Source organism: Hordeum vulgare, chromosome 3H, assembly GCF_904849725.1.
Source record: "Hordeum vulgare subsp. vulgare chromosome 3H, MorexV3_pseudomolecules_assembly, whole genome shotgun sequence".
NCBI lineage: Eukaryota > Viridiplantae > Streptophyta > Magnoliopsida > Poales > Poaceae > Hordeum > Hordeum vulgare.
Window position 1 is genome coordinate 208,788,130 of NC_058520.1, and position 17,646 is coordinate 208,805,775.

A 17,646-nucleotide genomic window follows, 5' to 3' on the forward strand; every position below is an offset into this window, starting at 1 on the left:
AAAAAATGTTCATGAAATCATAAAATGTCTAGGAACTCAAAAGAAGGATCAGAAAATCATAAAATGTTTGCAGAATTCAAAATTGTTTATGATTTTCAAAAAATTGTTTGCATATTATAAAAGAATTCACAATTTCAACAAATATATACTGAAAAATATAAAATGTTTCTTATTTCAATTTATTTTTCTTCTATAAATTAATTCAAGATTTTGCAAAATTCTGTATTTTAAAATTCGAGTTTTCAAAAAACAAATCATGAAATCATAAAAATTGTCCATGCATTTAAAAAAGATAAGTGAGAATAAATCGGCAAAATTCAATAACATGGATACCGCGGCCATCATCAACGAGAATGATAAAAAAGATAAATGGTAATATGATGGGCCATCGTGGTAAAATAGAAAAATGATAATATGATGGGCCATCGGGGTAAAATAGAAAAATAAAGAACGTTCATATGTCAGAGTATTGAACCATATTTATTTGACTATAACATAATATTTTTATTTTTCGTTGCAACACACAGACATATTTACTAGTACATAAAATTTGCTAGTACATAAAAAAAGAAAGTTGGAAAATAGGCTCAGAAACGAACAGCAACGGACCCCACCAGCACCAACATCGCGGCAGCGAGCCCCTTTCGCCCGCTTCCCACTCCACGCCTCCTTCTCCTCCTCCCAGATCTCGCACCACACGGCCGCGCGCACCGGAGACACCTAGCGAGACGGTTGCGAGAGGTAAAACAGCAAAAGAGAAGAGGCCACCGCAGCTCGCGTACCGGCGGTGTGTGGGTGGCGGCGTCCGTCACGCGTCGGTGTATCGGGTGATGGACGCTGGCGGCGGGGGCCTAGGCGGGTTCCAGTGGACCGCGGAGGAGGCCTCGACGATCGGGGGCATCGCGACGGTGTCGCTGCTGCACTCCTTCATCCCCACGCACTGGCTCCCTTTCTCCATCGTTGGGCGCGCCCAGCGCTGGCCGCTCTCCCGCACCCTCCTCGTCAGTCAGTACCCACCTCGCCCATTTTCTTCTGTTGCCGCTCTTTCTGTGTACTGATCACGGTTCCAAGATCTAGAGCATAGGGACCATACCTGGTTAGGGTTTATTTAGCGCAGGTAAAGGGGAGAGCGAGAGCTCTACCATTGAACTGGACGACTTCTTTGATGATATTAGCAGACGTTTTGTGCGGTGAACCGAGGAGTCGGAGGTCAAGGAGGCTTCAAAGAGGATAAAAGGTGGCAAGGCGATAGGTCCTGATTGTATCCTCATTGAGGTGTAGGGAGGCTTCGGGACATAGCGATAGTATGGCTAATTAAACTATTTAATCTCATTTTTCGGGCAAATAAGATGGCAGAAAAATGGAGACGGAGTATATTAGTACCAATCTTCAAGAACAAGGGGGATGTTCAGAGTTGTACTAATTATCGTGGAATTAAACTGATGAGCCATACAATGAAGGTATGGGAAAGAGTCATTGAGCACCGCTTAAGTAGAATGACAAGCATGACAAAAAATCAGTTTGGTTTCATGCCTGGGAGGTCGACCATGTAAGCCATTTTCTTGGTACGACAACTTATGAAGAGATATAGGGAGCAAAAGAAGGACCTGCATATAGTGTTCATCGACTTGGAGAATGCCTATGATAAGATACCGCGGAATGTTATGTGGTGGGCCTTGGAGAAACACAAAGCCCCAGCAAAGTACATTACCCTCATCAAGGACATGTACAATAATGTTGTGACAAGTGTTCGAACAAGTGATGGTGACATTGATGACTTCCCGATTAAGATATAACTGCATTAGGGGTCAGCTTTGAGCCCTTATCTTTTTGCCTTGGTGATGGATAAGGTCACAAGGAATATACAAGGAGATATTCTATGGTGTATGCTCTTTACAGACGATGTGGTGCTAGTCGATGATAGTCGGATGAGGGTTAACAGGAAGTTGGAGTTATGAAGACAAACCTTGGAAATCGAAAAAAATTAGACTTAGTAGGACTAAAATTGAGTACACGAGGTGCCCTTTCAGTACTGCTAGACACGAGGAGGAGGATGTTAGCCTTGATGGGCAGGTGGTGCCTCTGAAGGATACCTTTCGATATTTGGTGTCAATGTTGCAGAAGGATGGGGATATCAATGAGGATGTGAACCATTGAATTAAAGCCGGATGGATGAAGTGACGCCAAGTTTCTGGCATTCTTTGTGACAAGAGAGTGCCACAAAAGCTAAAAGGCAAGTTCTATAGGACGGCGGTTCGACCCGCAATGTTATATGCCGCTGAGTGTTGGCCGATTAACGACATGTGTAACAGTTAGGTGTGGCGGAGATGCGCATGTTGAGATGGATGTGTGGCCACACAAGGAAGGACCGAATCCGGAATGATGATATACGAGATAGAGTTGGGGTAGCGTCGATTGAAGAGAAGCTTGTCCAACATCGTCTGAGATGGTTTGGGCATATTCAGCGTAGGCCTCCAGAAGCCCCAGTGCATAGCGGACGGCTAAAGCGTGCTGATAATGTTAAAAGAGACCAGGGTAGACCGAACTTGACATGGGAAGAGTCCGTAAAGAGAGATCCGAAGGATTGAAGCATCACCAAAGAACTAGCGATGGACAGAGGTGCGTGGAAGCTTATCTATGTGCCATAACCATGAGTTGGTCGTGAGACCTTGTGAGTTTCACCTCTAGCCTACCCCAACTTGTTTCGGACTAAAGGCTTTGTTGTTGTATTTTAACCATATTGGACAGTATGAAACTTGATGTAGGCACTATACCTGGGTGATTAATATATATTGGAGCCATATGATAGTTATAGATTGGGATATTGATGAATGGTATATTTTTCAACAGAATATCCATTCTAAAGTAATCTTGCATTTCCGATTTGACTATGTTTTGATTTATGATCCTTTATCAGAAGTACACAGATATATTCTATTTACACATATAGGTTCTGTTACTGTTTACATTAGTGAAGTTGATTGATAATTAGCCTGTGAGTTTCTCTTACTGACCTTATTTTTTTTTTACTTTATTCTATTTGCATGTGCATTTAAAAAACCTCTATTCATTGATCTTGCATGAATGTTGTAGTCATGTGTTAGGATAAAATTAGAGATAGCCATGGACTAGCAAAACACAATCTTCTGAGCCTTTTTCCCTCTGTATTAATTATATAACTGGACCAAACTATTTATTTCATTTTTTTTGTAATTATCATCATCCCGTATGTTATCTGTGCCTGCAAATCGTAAGTGCATGGGCTATGAATATGGTTACCAATTTTCTAAATGCTTATAAATTGGACTTTTGCTCCTTGGATATTTCCCTGATTGTGACTTCAAAATTATGTTCTTCACTTCTCACAGGGCAGGATTGTCATGTGGGGTCAGCCCTATAGGCGACGACCCATGCGGGCTGGGCCTGCACCAGCCTAAGCTATGGCATATTGTAATTACAGAAGTTGTGTTAGATTAGGAGTCTAGGCAAGTTGGAAAGGTGTAGTCTCGTAGAAGGTTACCCAGCCAACTCCCAATTAGAGTAGGAGTCTAGTCTTGTAATCAGGCTTTATATAGCCAGCTTTGGGGATCAATAAAGTTAAGCATAAAACAATGTAATCTCTCACCCCTTGCTCCTGCGCCTCGGCGCCTCTCCTCACCCCCTTCTCCAGTGATAGGCCGGCGAGGGACTCGCCCTCGGCTACCTGTCTCCCACGACTACAACCTCCGTTCCAACCCACCAGCCCGTGACAACTTGGTATCAGATTCTTCGTCGATCCAGGCGACGATGTCTCCGCCGCCTCCACCGCCGGCGCCCTTGCTGCAAACCCTAGAAGACCTCGCGCTCAAACAGCACGAGGATCATGAGGCCGTGGTAGCCACGTTGAACAACCTCTCTGCGGAGAACCACACTACACGGACGGAGCGCGCAGAGGACCGCGCTACCCTCAAATCGACCGTTGATACACTCAAGGAGCTCCAGGGACAGTTCGCCGATGCCTCCCAGCAGCAGCGCGCGCAGAATCTGGCCATCCTCCGGCTTGAAGGGAAGGGCACGATCCAACTAGGCGGCGTCAGCCTCCTGCGGCCACCCGAGCCGTCCCATGCCGCAGCCCTGACCGTCATGACCGAACCACCAGATCGCGCGTCGCGCCTCTACAAGATCGACTTCCCCCTCTATGACGGGTCCAACGATCCACGACCCTGGTTGACACGCTGCAACCTGTTCTTCCTGGGCCAACGGACACCGGAGACCTATAAAACTTGGCTCGCCTCCTACCACCTCACAGATGTCGCCGCACTATGGTATGGCCACTTTGAGAAAAAGCTGGGCCAGCGGCGGTCCTGGACTGAGTTTCAAAAGCTGATCGCCAACCACTTCGGTCTGCCAACACAGGCCAACCCCTTCGGCGAGCTTATCTCCACCCGCCGCTCCGGCACCGTGGCAGAATATTCCAAGCGCTTCCTAGAGAATCTCTCTCGGGTGCGCCTCATTGCCGACGATGATGAGAGGGATATCTTCACCAACAACTTGGGCGAGCCCATGAAAACTCAGGTTGAGATGCTGAAACCAGCGACTTTGGATGCGGCCATGGACTTAGCAATCTCCTTTGAGCACCTCAATACTGTCACCAACGCCGCAACCCCCGCTGTTCGGACCAGCCGTCCACCCCGGCCCATGGGCGCACCTAATCCGGCCTTACCAGACCCCTCTAGCCCCTCGCCCGCACTCGTCTTCAAAAGACTCATGCCGGCCGAGATGGATGAACGGCGCGCTAAGTGTTTGTGCTTCAATTGTGACGAGAAGTTTGCGCGGGGCCATCGTTACAAACGTCTGTTCTACATACAGTCTGCCGACGCTGCCGACGAGCAGTTTGAGGATTTCCAGGAGGCACAAATCTCCCTCTTGGCTGTCACCGGCATTCCCACCAGTGACACAAGGCAGGTTGCTCTCCACATCGGGGACCGTGACCTGGTAGCCTTGCTTGATTCGGGCAGCACTCATAACTTCATCCACGAAGAGCTGGCCACCGTCATCGGGCTTCCTTTCTCTTCCAATCGGCGCTTGGGAGTCACGGTCGCTAATGGCGATAAGGTGACCTGCCGGGGACTCCTGCAGCAAGCTGCGATCACCATTGACAAGGAGCGTTTCATGGTGGATCTACATGCCATTCCATTGGGCGGGTTGGACATCGTCCTCGGCACACGATTTCTCAAAACTCTTGGGCCAATTCTCTGGGACTTCACAACGCAGTGGATGTCGTTTTGGCACTCGGATCACCGGGTGGAGTGGTCGGGCCTTGGTTTCATCGGAAGGTCTGCCAACATACATGGGTGTGAAGGCAAGGATCTCCTGGACAGCCTGCTGGCCACATTCGTCGACATTTTTGCGGGCCCTTGGGGTCTACCACCGCAGCGTGCCCATGACCATCATATCCACCTTCTTCCGGGGACACCGCCGATTGCTGTCCGCCCCTACCGCTACCCAACAATTCAGAAGGATGAACTGGAGTGCCACTGTTCAGAGATGCTTTTCGAGAAAACAATGTTCAGAGATGCTGGCTCTTGGTCTGATCCGTCCTAGCTCTTCGACATTTTCCTCCCCAGTTCTACTCGTCCGGAAGCATGACGAGACTTGGCGTTTCTGTATTGACTACCGTGGTGTCAACCTTGTCACCATCAAGGACAAGTTTCCTATTCCCGTTGTCGATGAACTTCTGGATGAGCTGAAGGGCGCCCGGTTTTTCACCAAACTGGATCTCCGGTCCAGTTACCACCAAGTTCGGATGGCCCCTGAGGATATCCACAAGACGGCGTTCCGCACACATGAGGGCCTTTTTGAGTTTGTGGTGATGGCTTTTGGGCTGACTAATGCCCCAACAACGTTCCGAGCACTCGTTCCAAGCACTCATGAACGACGTCCTTCGTCCCTATCTTCGCCGGTTTGTGCTTGTGTTCTTTGATGATATCTTGATCTACAACTCGTCCTGGTCGGATCACCTTCGTCATGTCAAGCTCGTCTTGGAGGCTATGCACGCACATCAGCTGTTTCTCAAGTGCTCCAAGTGTTCTTTTGGGGAGGAAACCATGGCTTATCTGGGACACGTCATCTCCGCTGCAGGAGTCACCATGGACAGAGACAAGGTTCTCGCTGTTATGGATTGGCCGGTTCCACGCAATGTCCGGGCGGTGCGCGGTTTCTTAGGTCTGGCGGGCTACTACCGCAAGTTCATCCGAGATTTTGGCACCATTGCAGCTCCCCTCACTGCACAACTCAAAAAAGACGGATTTCTTTGGACGCCTGCAGCAACTACCGCCTTTGAGGCTCTCAAGACAGCTCTTACCACTGCCCCTATGCTTCAGCTGCCGGATTTTGCCGTCTCTTTCATTGTGGAGTGTGATGCCTCTGGATCAGGTTTCGGGGCAGTCATGCATCAAGGTGGAGGGCCCATTGCCTATTTCAGCAAAACCATCGCTCAGCGTCATGCTTCACTCGCCGCGTACGAGCGGGAACTCATTGGTCTGGTGCATGCCGTGCGCCACTGGCGGCCCTATCTATGGGGACGTGCGTTCATCGTCAAAACTGACCACTACAACCTGAAGTTTTTACTGGACCAACGCCTCGCTACCATTCTGCAGCATCATTGGGTGGGCAAGCTGTTGGGGTTCGACTTCACGGTGGAATATAAACCAGGTCGTCAAAACATCGTCGCCGACGCTCTTTCTCGACGTGATGCTCTTGCTGGCCAGGCACTTGCCATATCCGGGCCTGCTTTTGATCTCTTTGATGCTCTTCGTCAGGCTGCTCACATGGACCCCGCGCTCGTCGCATTATGGGAACAGCTCCAATCTGGTGAGTTAGGCCCGCCCTGGGCTCTCGTGGACGGTATTGTCACCATTCAGCAGCGGGCTTATGTGCCACCCGTCGCCGCTGGTTGGGGAAGTCTTGGCTGCAGCCCGCGATGCAGGACATGAAGGTGTCCAGAAGTCACTTCATCGTCTTCGCCGGGATTTCCATCTACCACTAGCAAGGGCAGCACTTCAGCAGTATATTCGTGCTTGCCAAGTTTGTCAACGCAACAAGACGGAGCAGCTTCATCCAGCCGGCTTGTTGCAGCCCTTGACGGTTCCATCTCGTGCCATGGAAGACATCTCCATGGATTTCATTGAGGCACTTCCAAAGGTGGGCGGCAAGAGTGTGATCCTGACCGTCGTGGACAGTTTCTCCAAGTATGCTCATTTCATACCCTTGGCGCATCCGTACACTTTTAAGTCTATCGCTACAACCTTCTTTTCCAACATCGTCCGACTTCATGGGTTTCCAACATCCATCGTTTCGGACCGGGATGTGGTTTTTACTTCAGGCTTTTGGAAGGCTCTGTTTGCCGCCGCCGGGACGCGCTTGCACATGAGTTCGGCCTTTCATCCACAGTCTGATGGAAAATCGGAGGTCGTGAATCGCGTCATCACTATGTACTTGCATCACCGGGGATCATCCAAGGCAGTGGCTGCAATGGTTACCTTGGGCGGAGTACTGCTACAACACTTCATACCATTCAGCTTTGAAGGATACTCCTTTCAGGGTGATTTATGGTCGGGATCCCCCTCGCTCCGGGACTATACGTCGGGCGAACTTCGCAATCAGGCAGTCGAACGGCAGCTCCTCGACCGTGATCAATACCTACTCGACATCCGTGAGCGTCTCCTTCAGGCAGCACAGCAGTACAAGCATTACTATGATGATAAGCATCGGGCTCTTTCTTTTGATATTGGCGAGTGGGTTTGGCTACGTCTTCAGCACCGGCCGGCTGCATTCCTTGGAGTGGGCGCTAAAGGGAAGTTGGCTCCCAAATCCTACGGGCCTTTCAAAGTCCGCGCTAAGATTGATGTGGTTGCCTACCGTTTGGAGCTAACTCCACGCGCCCGCATTAACAATGTCTTCCATGTCGGGGTCCTGAAGAAATACCATGGTGAGCCACCTGAAGTTCCGCCGATGCTTCCCCCGCTGTTTCAAGGTCGAGTGCATCCAACTCCTATCAAGGCATTGCATGCTCGTATTGCTCGCGGCGTTCAACAGGTGCTTATTCAATGGGAGGGCCAGCCGGCATCTGCTGCATCATGGGAGGATGTCCCTACCTTCCGTGATCGTTATCCAGGTTTCCAGCTCGAGGACGAGCTGTTTCAGAATGGAGGGGGAGATGTCATGTGGGGTCAGCCCTATAGGCGACGACCCACGCGGGCTGGGCCTGCACCAGCCTAAGCTATGGCATATTGTAATTACAGAAGTTGTGTTAGATTAGGAGTCTGGGCAAGTTGGAAAGGTTTAGTCCCGTAGAAGGTTACCTGCCAACTCCCAATTAGAGTAGGAGTCTAGTCTTGTAATCAGGCTTTATATAGCCAGCTTTGGGTATCAATAAAGTTAAGCAGAAAACAATCTAATCTCTCACCCCTTGCTCCTGCGCCTCGGCGCCTCTCCTCATCCCCTTCTCCAGCGATAGGTCGGCGAGGGACTCGCCCTCGGCCACCTGTCTCCCATGACTACAACCTCCGTTCCAACCCACCAGCCCGTGACAAGGATACTTTTAATTAGGTTACCCGTATTTTTTGATATATTATTAGACCTTGTTTTCTGTGTAAATTAGTGGTGGTAGTATGGTACTTTATCATTTGGCAAGGATTTCTTTTGTTCCACATGTATCACTATTAGTAAAAATATTCCTAACTTTTGCAGCTGCCTTTGGAGCCGTCCTTCATGTTGTATCGACCGCTCTTCTAGGGATAACTGCAGTTACTATGGCAAATACTATAGCGGGCGAGGAAACAGTGCATAAACTTGCCTCGCTGTTGCTAATATTTCTTGGAGCAGGTTACATTCTGTTGTTTGTGTTAGGAAAAGGGGGTCATAGCCATGCTCATAATCATCCAATGGAGAAGATGGCAGTCGCTGGTCTTGTACTTGTACCAGCATTATCACCCTGTGCAACTACTCTTCCAGTGTTTCTTGCTGTTGGCAACTCATCCTCGATGATGTTTCTTGCAATCATTGTACTTCTCTTCAGGTGCCCCCCCCCCCCCCCCCACACACACACACTTTGCTTGTCAATACGAGGCATTTAGACAGTGCTGTTTTGTGATTGCGGTAAAATAATGATGCTAAGTTCAAGATATTTTTTGTTGGACCGATCACCTAACCCTTACTTATACAGAGAGCTTGTTGGGCCTAAAAGGAAGAAAGATATAAGGATATTCATTTCAGTATTGCTGTACGTGGTGTTGAAGTAGAAATGGAAAGCCTCATTGTTTCCATATGCAAGCCTTTCTTTTGTAACATTTCTCGAAATGGAAAGCCTCATTATTTCATATGCAAGCCTTTCTTTTCAGACATTTCTCTTCGCGCTTATTAACCAATTTGTTCTTAGATAAGGTTTCTACTCGTCAGTGGTTTAGGATTTGAGGAACATTCAAAATAAACTGATTATAGCATATTTTATCATTATAGCATATTCCGTTCTGAAGCTTTATTGGGTGTGACTACATCAAAAAGTAAATTTTATTTCTGGCCTGCAGTTGATGTAAAATGTTTCCAGAAACTACCTTCTACGTGTATGGGTGGTTGGATAGTAATAGGATACTTTTGTGCTGTATTTAAGCCTCCACGTCTCCACCAATGTGCTGATAAGATCAGTAGTCTAAAACTTAAAGATAATAGCTCTTAAGTCTTGGCTGTCACTACACCTCTGAATCTTCAGGGAGTTTTAACAGCCATAGGTATGTAACTAAATGCTCCATCTTGAATGGGAAGCAGACCAACTTATATGGCTGTCACTCATGAGCATGATTTGAACTTTGGATGTGTGGAACACTGGGATAGCCAAATCGAGCATAAATCTTCGTGTGTAGTGCATGTATGATCAGTAAGATTGCTGAACTAACATAAGTGCTTATATATCATGGCAGTACTTAATTGGTGCTAGGACTGTCAATAATTTTGTCGCATGATGGTAAACTGAGTGGTAACTTGGTTAGTGTAGTACCATTTTGATTAAAAGCTATTTTTATTAGTCGATCTATTTCACCTTTGTCGGTTTTCCAAACTGATGGCACAACTTTCTGAGGGGTATATGACAGTGTCTTCATTAAATATTCTCCGGGGCGCTTTGTGTTGAGTCAACTACGCATATGGGGTATTATAGATGCATACTATCGATTTATTTTACTTTTGTATTACAACCTAACATGTGTTCTTTTATGCATGCAGTACCATCACAGTGATGACGTCCCTGGTGGCCCTCTCATTTTATGGTGCTAGCCAGATCAAGTTTCACTGGGTGGAACGCTATGACAAGGTCCTAGTTGGCTCGGTGCTGTGCCTTGTTGGGGTTCTGACATATGTGTTCCATCACCATGATGGTGACCAGCATTCTCTCCATGCACACGTGCATAGGAAACTTGTGGGTTCTTGAGAGGAATATAAATAGATGGCAAATGAAGTTCCCTAAGTTCACTATGAAACAAATTGTCTCTTGTCATCTAACTTTTGTACGTTATTTGCTGTACAAGATCTGATTATCAATTGATTTGTTGGGAATCTACCAACCTCTAGATTTCCTAGGAATACAGACCAGGTGAATATTTACTGGAAATTATTTTTACCAGGGATCTTTGTTTGTGCTGATGCAGTTTAACTGGAACAGAGGGGTTTCAACTTGAGCCATTGGTGCCAAGCTAGTTAAAATTTCTGGATTTTTTGCTCTACATCAGTGGTATAAACTTGGATGCATGTATGTGCAACGACAGGTTGAAACTTCTGCTGGATATGTCCCAAATTTTGTGCTTGTTGTTCTCTATTTATCGGGCCAATAGCTCCTATGACACATTTGAGGCGAATTGGATATAGTGTGACATAGTTGAAGCAAATAGCTCTCGTGCTATATTTTAGAAGCCCAAATAGTCAATTTCCAATCGGACGATTAAAATGGTTGTCAATGGGAGTGAGGTTTTGTTTAAGAAGTGTGGGTCTCACTTGGCAGTGCATCTAGTTACGGCCCCCATTTGGCAGTGCATCAGGTGAATACCGTTGCTCCCACCCCCTCCTCTTCATTCCTGACAGTGAGTCGGCGACGACGCCAGAGCTTTTGTTCTTGGTGACAGCAGCGACGGAGCTTTTGTTATCGGCGACGACAACAACTGTGGTGAGTGAATTCGGAACCCTTGTCTTGTTTCCCTCCGTGTCGAGTTAGATCTCATTGCATCGCCTCTGTTTTCCTCTATTTTGGTCGATTTGATCCAGATTTGGGTGGGGGGAGGGGGGCTGACCGCGGTGGAGCCGCATCGACTAGGTAATCCCTGAATGTGCATCCTTTCCAACCTATGCGATTTGTGCCTCGTCTGCTCCGCTAGCTCACACTGTCCGCCATCGACAAACAGGGGCGATGGTGCTCGGACCTTCGAATTCACAGTCGAATTCCTCCCTTCTAAGGTGAAGCTAGGTGATGGTAGCGTGCGGGACATAGAGAGAGATACAATTGTGAAATGGGAGGTTGATTTTGCACACATTGATCCACAAGACCTACAGAGCATGGAAGAGAAGGTCGTGAAGAATGTTGTGGAAAAAAATGGGGAGAGCATTTTTTTGGGTCTAGAGCAAGAGGTAGCATTGTTCCGGTTTGATAATTGGAAATGAGAGTATGTGAGAATTGAGGATGGCGAACAGATGGTTGATGAAATCGATCGACAAGATGGCTGGACAAGCAAACAGGCTATGTTTCGTGCAGAGCTTGTTGACCTGAAATCAGATTCTAAGGTTGGATATGTGCCCTCAAAGTTAGCTTCACAGATGGTAGATGATGATTGGGCTTCAGAGAGGCAGATAATGTCCATGTGTACGGGTGAAGTTACAGTATTACCTGAGGGGGTTGATGCATAAGAGGGTTCTGATGGTGTTGCAATGGTTGTTTCTATTGATCGGAATTTAGTATAATTAAATGACCCAACTCATTTAATCATTGCACCACTGGATGACACTGAGATGGCCAAAAAATTTGGCATTCCAGTAGGTGATGAAGATAAGGAGGACAATGGTGAATCTAGTATGCCTACTGATGCTAACAGAGATACATATGAAGATGTGGATGGACAATTGATGGAAGATGTTGCAGATGATGCACATGATGACGAGTTGGTAAATGTGCATGACAAGGAAAACCATGTTATTGCAGTAGGGAAGTTGTTCCCAAACATGGATGAGTTTAGGATGTGTTTCAAGACTTATGCAGTCAAACATGAGTTTGATGCCAAGACAAATTGGACTGATAGAAAGAAGTTTTATGCAAGATGCACAGGTTTTGACGGAAGTGTCAAGCCTTGCAAGTGGTACATTTCTGCTAGACGCCAACCTGATGGAAGTACCATTAGGGTCAACCAAATCCCCCACCAACATACTTGTATTACAAGTTCACACAGAGTATCAACCATGACATCATAACTTTGGATTGCAGAAAAGGTCACTCCTATTTTAACCAAGAAACCAAACACTAATGCAAAGAAACTTAAGGTAGACTTGGAAAAGCAGTACCCCATTAAGGTGAAATATAACACAGTGTGGAAAGCAAAACAAAGGGCAATGAAACAATTATATGGTGACTGGGCAAATACTTTTAGGATGTTTTACAATTTCAAAGCAGAGGTGGAGAAGAGGTCATCTGGCAGTGTTGTGGAGATAGATATCGAGGTAACAGAGGATGGTAGAGTCCTTTTCTCTAAGTTGTTATGGCTTTAAAGCCTTGCGTCGATGTCTTCAAGGCAGTGTGTCGTCCATATTTGAGCATAGACTCATCGTTTTGACTGGCAAGTGGAATGGTCAATTGGCAGCTTGCAATGCTTTAGATGGACATAACTGGATGTTCCTTGTTGCTATTGGCTTGTTTCAGTCAGAGACAGAGGTCTCATGGACATGGTTCATGATGCAATTGAAAAGATGCATAGGGTCAGTGTCACCTTTGGCAGTTCACACGGATGCATGCAAAGGGCTAGAAAATGCAGTCAAGAGTGTTTTCCCCCATTGTGAGCAGAGGGAGTGCTTCGGCCATATGTGGATGAATTTGATCAAAAAATTCATTTGGTCGCATGTGGCGAGCAACAAGATCTTACACTAAACAAACACATTCATATCATCTTGGTAAGATAATGACAACATGCCCAGAGTTTGGTCCATGGGTGAACACCTACCATTCTTTGTTATGGTATAGGTCAAGATTTAACACTACCATCAAGTGTGATCATATCAACAACAACTTGGCAGAAAGTTTTAACAACAAGGTGAAGCAGTTAAAAAACTTGCGTGTGCATGACATGGTTGACCAAATCAGTATCATGATCATGCGCTTGTGGGAATTGAGAAGAAGGATTGGTGATTGTCTACAAGGGGATAAGCTTCCTACAGTGGTATAAGAGGTAGTCAACAGGAGCAGAAATCTTACACATTTATGTGTTGAAAAATCTTCTGTGTGGGGTGCTGAAGTTAGAGATATCAAAACTGGTAGGAGGCATGTTGTTAACACTAAAATGCGTGATTGCACTTGTTTGGAGTGGCAACACACTCGGAAACCATGTGATCATGCCATACTTTTCTTGGCCTCCCGACCGAAGTTAAACATGCACCCATATTTGCACGAATATTACTCGGTAGCAAGATTCAAGGCTACATATGCAACTCCAATTCCAGCACTTATAGACCAGTCTCAGTGGCCTGAAGTGGAAACTGAATTTTCTATGCGTCCTCCCCTAACAAAAAGAAAGGCTGGCGGCCAAAAGAGAGTAGATTCAAGGCATGGTTTGAGAAAGGTGGAAGTAGTAAAAAGGGGAAGGGAAAGAAGGATGCAAAGCCAAAAAGGTCCCAAAAAGGTAAATAAAATAGATGCAAGCTGTGCTAGGAACTTGGTCACCGAGTTGGACCTGCCAAATGTTGTTACACTCCTCAAAGGCCAAAGTATGTGGGCTAATGTTTGCGATGTTTACTATTTGGCTGCATTTTTCAATTACTAACAAGTTGACATGCTTTATTTTTTTAGGAGGAAGCATCCAAGTGAGCCCCTTGTTGTTGAAAATTGCTGGCCAAAGAAAAAGGCAAGAGGCGACGACTGTGGAAAAAAGAGAAGTTTTGGTGGAATAATGCACATTGAACCGGGCGGCCCCATTGAACCAGACATGGATGGTGTGGTGCAAAATGAGCAAGATTTGGATATGCTGCTGCAAAATGAGCAAGATTTGGATGTTTTGGTGCCAACTGAAGATATGGGTACCTCTGGAGGTATTCCAGCTGATGTTGTGCAACCTAAGCCTATGTTGGAAGTTGAGTTGCCAACTGATGATATTCCAGCTGATGTAGTGCCAACCGAGCCTATATTGGAAGTTGTGTTGCCAACTGATGATAATGGGCCCGATGATATTGCAACTATTGTGGTGCAAAATGAGGGTCAAGCTGCTGTTCCAGGCAGTCCAGTGAAGAAAACCAAGAGCTTGAGTGAACTGGGTGTTGTACAATAAAAAATAAGCACTCATAAAAAGAAGAAGAAAATGAGTGGTAAGGAGAAGCTGAAGTGAAAATTTGTTCAAACTTGTGTATCGGTACTATGTTGTAAAAATAAAACCTTGCGTGAATATGTGTAATGGTATTTTTACTTTGACATCATATGTATTGTGTAATACTATTTAAGTTTGAGGCACAATTTAAATTTGAGCCAAAATCAAATTTGATCCAAAACTCAAATTTGAGCTGAAATTCAAATTTGAAGTTATTTGGTATGTGGTATTGGTGTTAAAATGATTTGTGGAGTATTATGCATGTTAGTTGATTAATCAGAGCATATATTATATGAAACTTTGGACATGAGAAATGTGCTCCAAATGAGCTCCAAACCCCTCCAAAGCTAGGGAAAACAGACCCATTTGTAAGCAAGTTTTTTTTCGACCTTCTCCAAATGAGCCAATAAAGGAAACTTGATATCTAGTGTGTGTACATAAGAGTCCTTCTTGATATGGGATTGTTTCGATAAAGTATGACATGTTTAACACTTAACCCTAGCTCACTTCTCTTGAAAGACATACAACCTCGTTCTTGATAGCCATCTTTTGCGAAGATTTTTTCACGAAAATATCCGTAGTCCAAGTTTCCTATTTTTCCTAGAAACTTAGTCACGTAGAACGATGATTGGCACAAGTTATATATTTTTTTGATTTTTTTGAATTAGTTATGCTCAATCCTAACCCTTGAAAACCCTACAACCTCGTTCTTGACAGTCATCTTTTGTGAAGGTTTTTTCATGAAAATATTCGTAGTCCAAGTTTCTTATTTTTCATAGCAACTTAGTCACATAGACCGGTGATTGGCACAAGTTTATATTTTTTTATTTTTTTTTGAATTAGTTATGCTCAACCCTAACTCTTGAAAACCCTACAATCTCGTTCTTGATAGCCATCTTTTGTGAAGGTTTTTCCACGAAAATATCCGTAGTCTAAGTTTCTTATTTTTCCTAGCAACTTAATCGCATAGAACAATGATTGGCACAAGTTTTATATATTTTTGATTTTTTTTGAATTAGTTATGCTCAACCCTAACCCTTGAAAACCTCTCAAACCCCCATCAAAACCCCGCACCCCTCCGGGCCATTGGATCGCTGTGAATGGACGATCTGGATCAGACACTAGGGCTAGGTGAGTGATCCGTGGGCTGCACTAGATTGGCTGATTTGAAATTGCTGGATATTATAACACGCAACATTCTGGACCATTGGATGGATGTGAACTGAAGCAACGGTGTGGATCAGGAGCCACGTCACAGATCCGCGGGCTGCGCTTTTATTGGCTGATCGTTTTAGCCCCATTTTTTTACGTCGGATAAGTTGAGCCAGGCTATGATGCGTTGCTAGGATTAATTAAAAGCGGCCCACCCGTTGGACCGATGGACATCGCACTGAGAGCAGGCTTGGAAAGCATGCATGCATGCGCGCGCAGCCCGCCCTCGCAACTCTCGATGTTGCATGCATGCAATCAAGCATGCCTGGCCATGCATCGTCGCATTATGGCTATTCTTGGATTCCCGACCACCGCAGTAGGCACGCAAAAGCTCATCCATCGAAGCATTTTAATGGCTACTATGCGACGCCTGCCGTTGGCATTACTACCACGATGCCGCATTGCTTCTTTCCCATTGTCATGCGCATGCACACAATGGCTAGCTCGATGCCACATTGCACGTTTCCCATGCCATTACTACCACGATGGAGAGGAAAACAAAACAGTGCACCTCAGCTATTTATGCAGACCCAAGCCTACATCTTCCTCTCACTCTCCTTCATCTCCCATCTGCCCACCCAACCCCTTCTTCACCACAAGCCGTCCCAAGATCCACGGTCGAAGCGAAGATGCAGTTCATCGGGCCTACCTACCGTACACCGTGTACCATCCCTGAGAGGCAATACCCTGCCGACGTCCAGATGGAGAACACCCTACGGGCGTGGGCGATCTCGAGGTGGAGGGGTGCAAGGGGGATGACGGAGTACTTCCTCTCCGCCGGCTACCGCCACCTCCCAAGGGGCTCTCCACTCATGTTCCGAGTCGAAGAGATTACTAACAACGGCTATCCTATCGGGCTTACCGTCAGATTCACCAACTCATTCGACGCCCACCATCTCCTCGGCCGTGTTTTTTGTGTGGATGCGAGTTCATCGCATTCACCAGCTACAACATCTTCACGGATTTTGCCAGCGCCTTCCCCGTCGATGAACGCATGCACACCCTCATGTACGACGACGAGTGAAGGAGTTGGCCTTGGAGAAAGCAAGCAAGCCGGTGGTGTTAGGTGTCGTGTGTTATCTTAACTAGGGTCGTAATGGTACTATAAATATAAGTTGTAATGCTACTATCTATCTATCTACCTATCTATCTATCTTATCTAGGGTTGTAATGCTACTGTCTATCTATATAAGTTGTAATGGTACTATCTATCTATATAAGTGGATCTATCTATCTATATAAGTTGTAATGGTACTATCTATGTCGTGCTTGTGTTACTATATTGATGTGTACTATCTAATTAAGTTCATGCAATGCTACTACTCATGTTACTATATTGATGTGTACTGTTCTATCTAGTAATGGTACTATCTAGTTCATGCAATGCTACTACTTATGCTACTACCCCTATCTAAGATGTAGGCATGCATGGATCTAAACCCGCCCTGGTCAGTAGCAATGCTCTCCCACATCTCCTTCTTTCTCTGATCTACTAGTAGCTAGTAGGGTCACCATAGTTTTTTGGGTGCAATTTGTTTCCTCGAGTTGAGAAAGTATTCTCTTCAATGACTCATGCGCTCTTCTATTAGAACATGCAACCATGGACATGCGACTAATTACAATACAAATATGTAAAGCAAAAAAAACAAATACAATACATACATGTGTTCTTGCAGCCATGCAAGAATGGATCTATCTCCCACTCCAAAACACATCCTACACACATCTACAAAACTTTAATAAACCACTTCTATGTACACACCTACACACATCCTACACCTACACATGCATGAGTGGATCTATCTCCCACACCTAAACACATCCTACACACATCTCCAAAACTTTAATAAACCAC

At 45.7% G+C, this 17,646-nt stretch overlaps 1 protein-coding gene across 1 annotated transcript; it reads left to right on the plus strand.

Annotated features, from left to right (window-relative positions):
- The first annotated feature begins 624 nt into the window (after positions 1-624).
- Positions 625-10,709, plus strand: LOC123443532. The gene is made up of 3 exons (XM_045119934.1): positions 625-1,005; positions 8,731-9,058; positions 10,258-10,709. Exons 1-3 carry the CDS (start codon positions 831-833, stop codon positions 10,460-10,462), a joined length of 708 nt encoding a protein of 235 aa, XP_044975869.1. The 5' UTR covers positions 625-830; the 3' UTR covers positions 10,463-10,709.
- Positions 10,710-17,646: the final 6,937 nt, after the last annotated feature.

Coding starts and splice junctions, on each gene's coding strand:
- LOC123443532 (XM_045119934.1), top strand. CDS start 831: ATGGACGCTGGCGGCGGGGGCCTAGGCGGGTTCCAGTGGACCGCGGAG. Junction 1,006..8,730: donor CTCCCGCACCCTCCTCGTCA/GTCAGTACCCAC, acceptor TAACTTTTGCAG/CTGCCTTTGGAGCCGTCCTT. Junction 9,059..10,257: donor ATCATTGTACTTCTCTTCAG/GTGCCCCCCCCC, acceptor TTATGCATGCAG/TACCATCACAGTGATGACGT.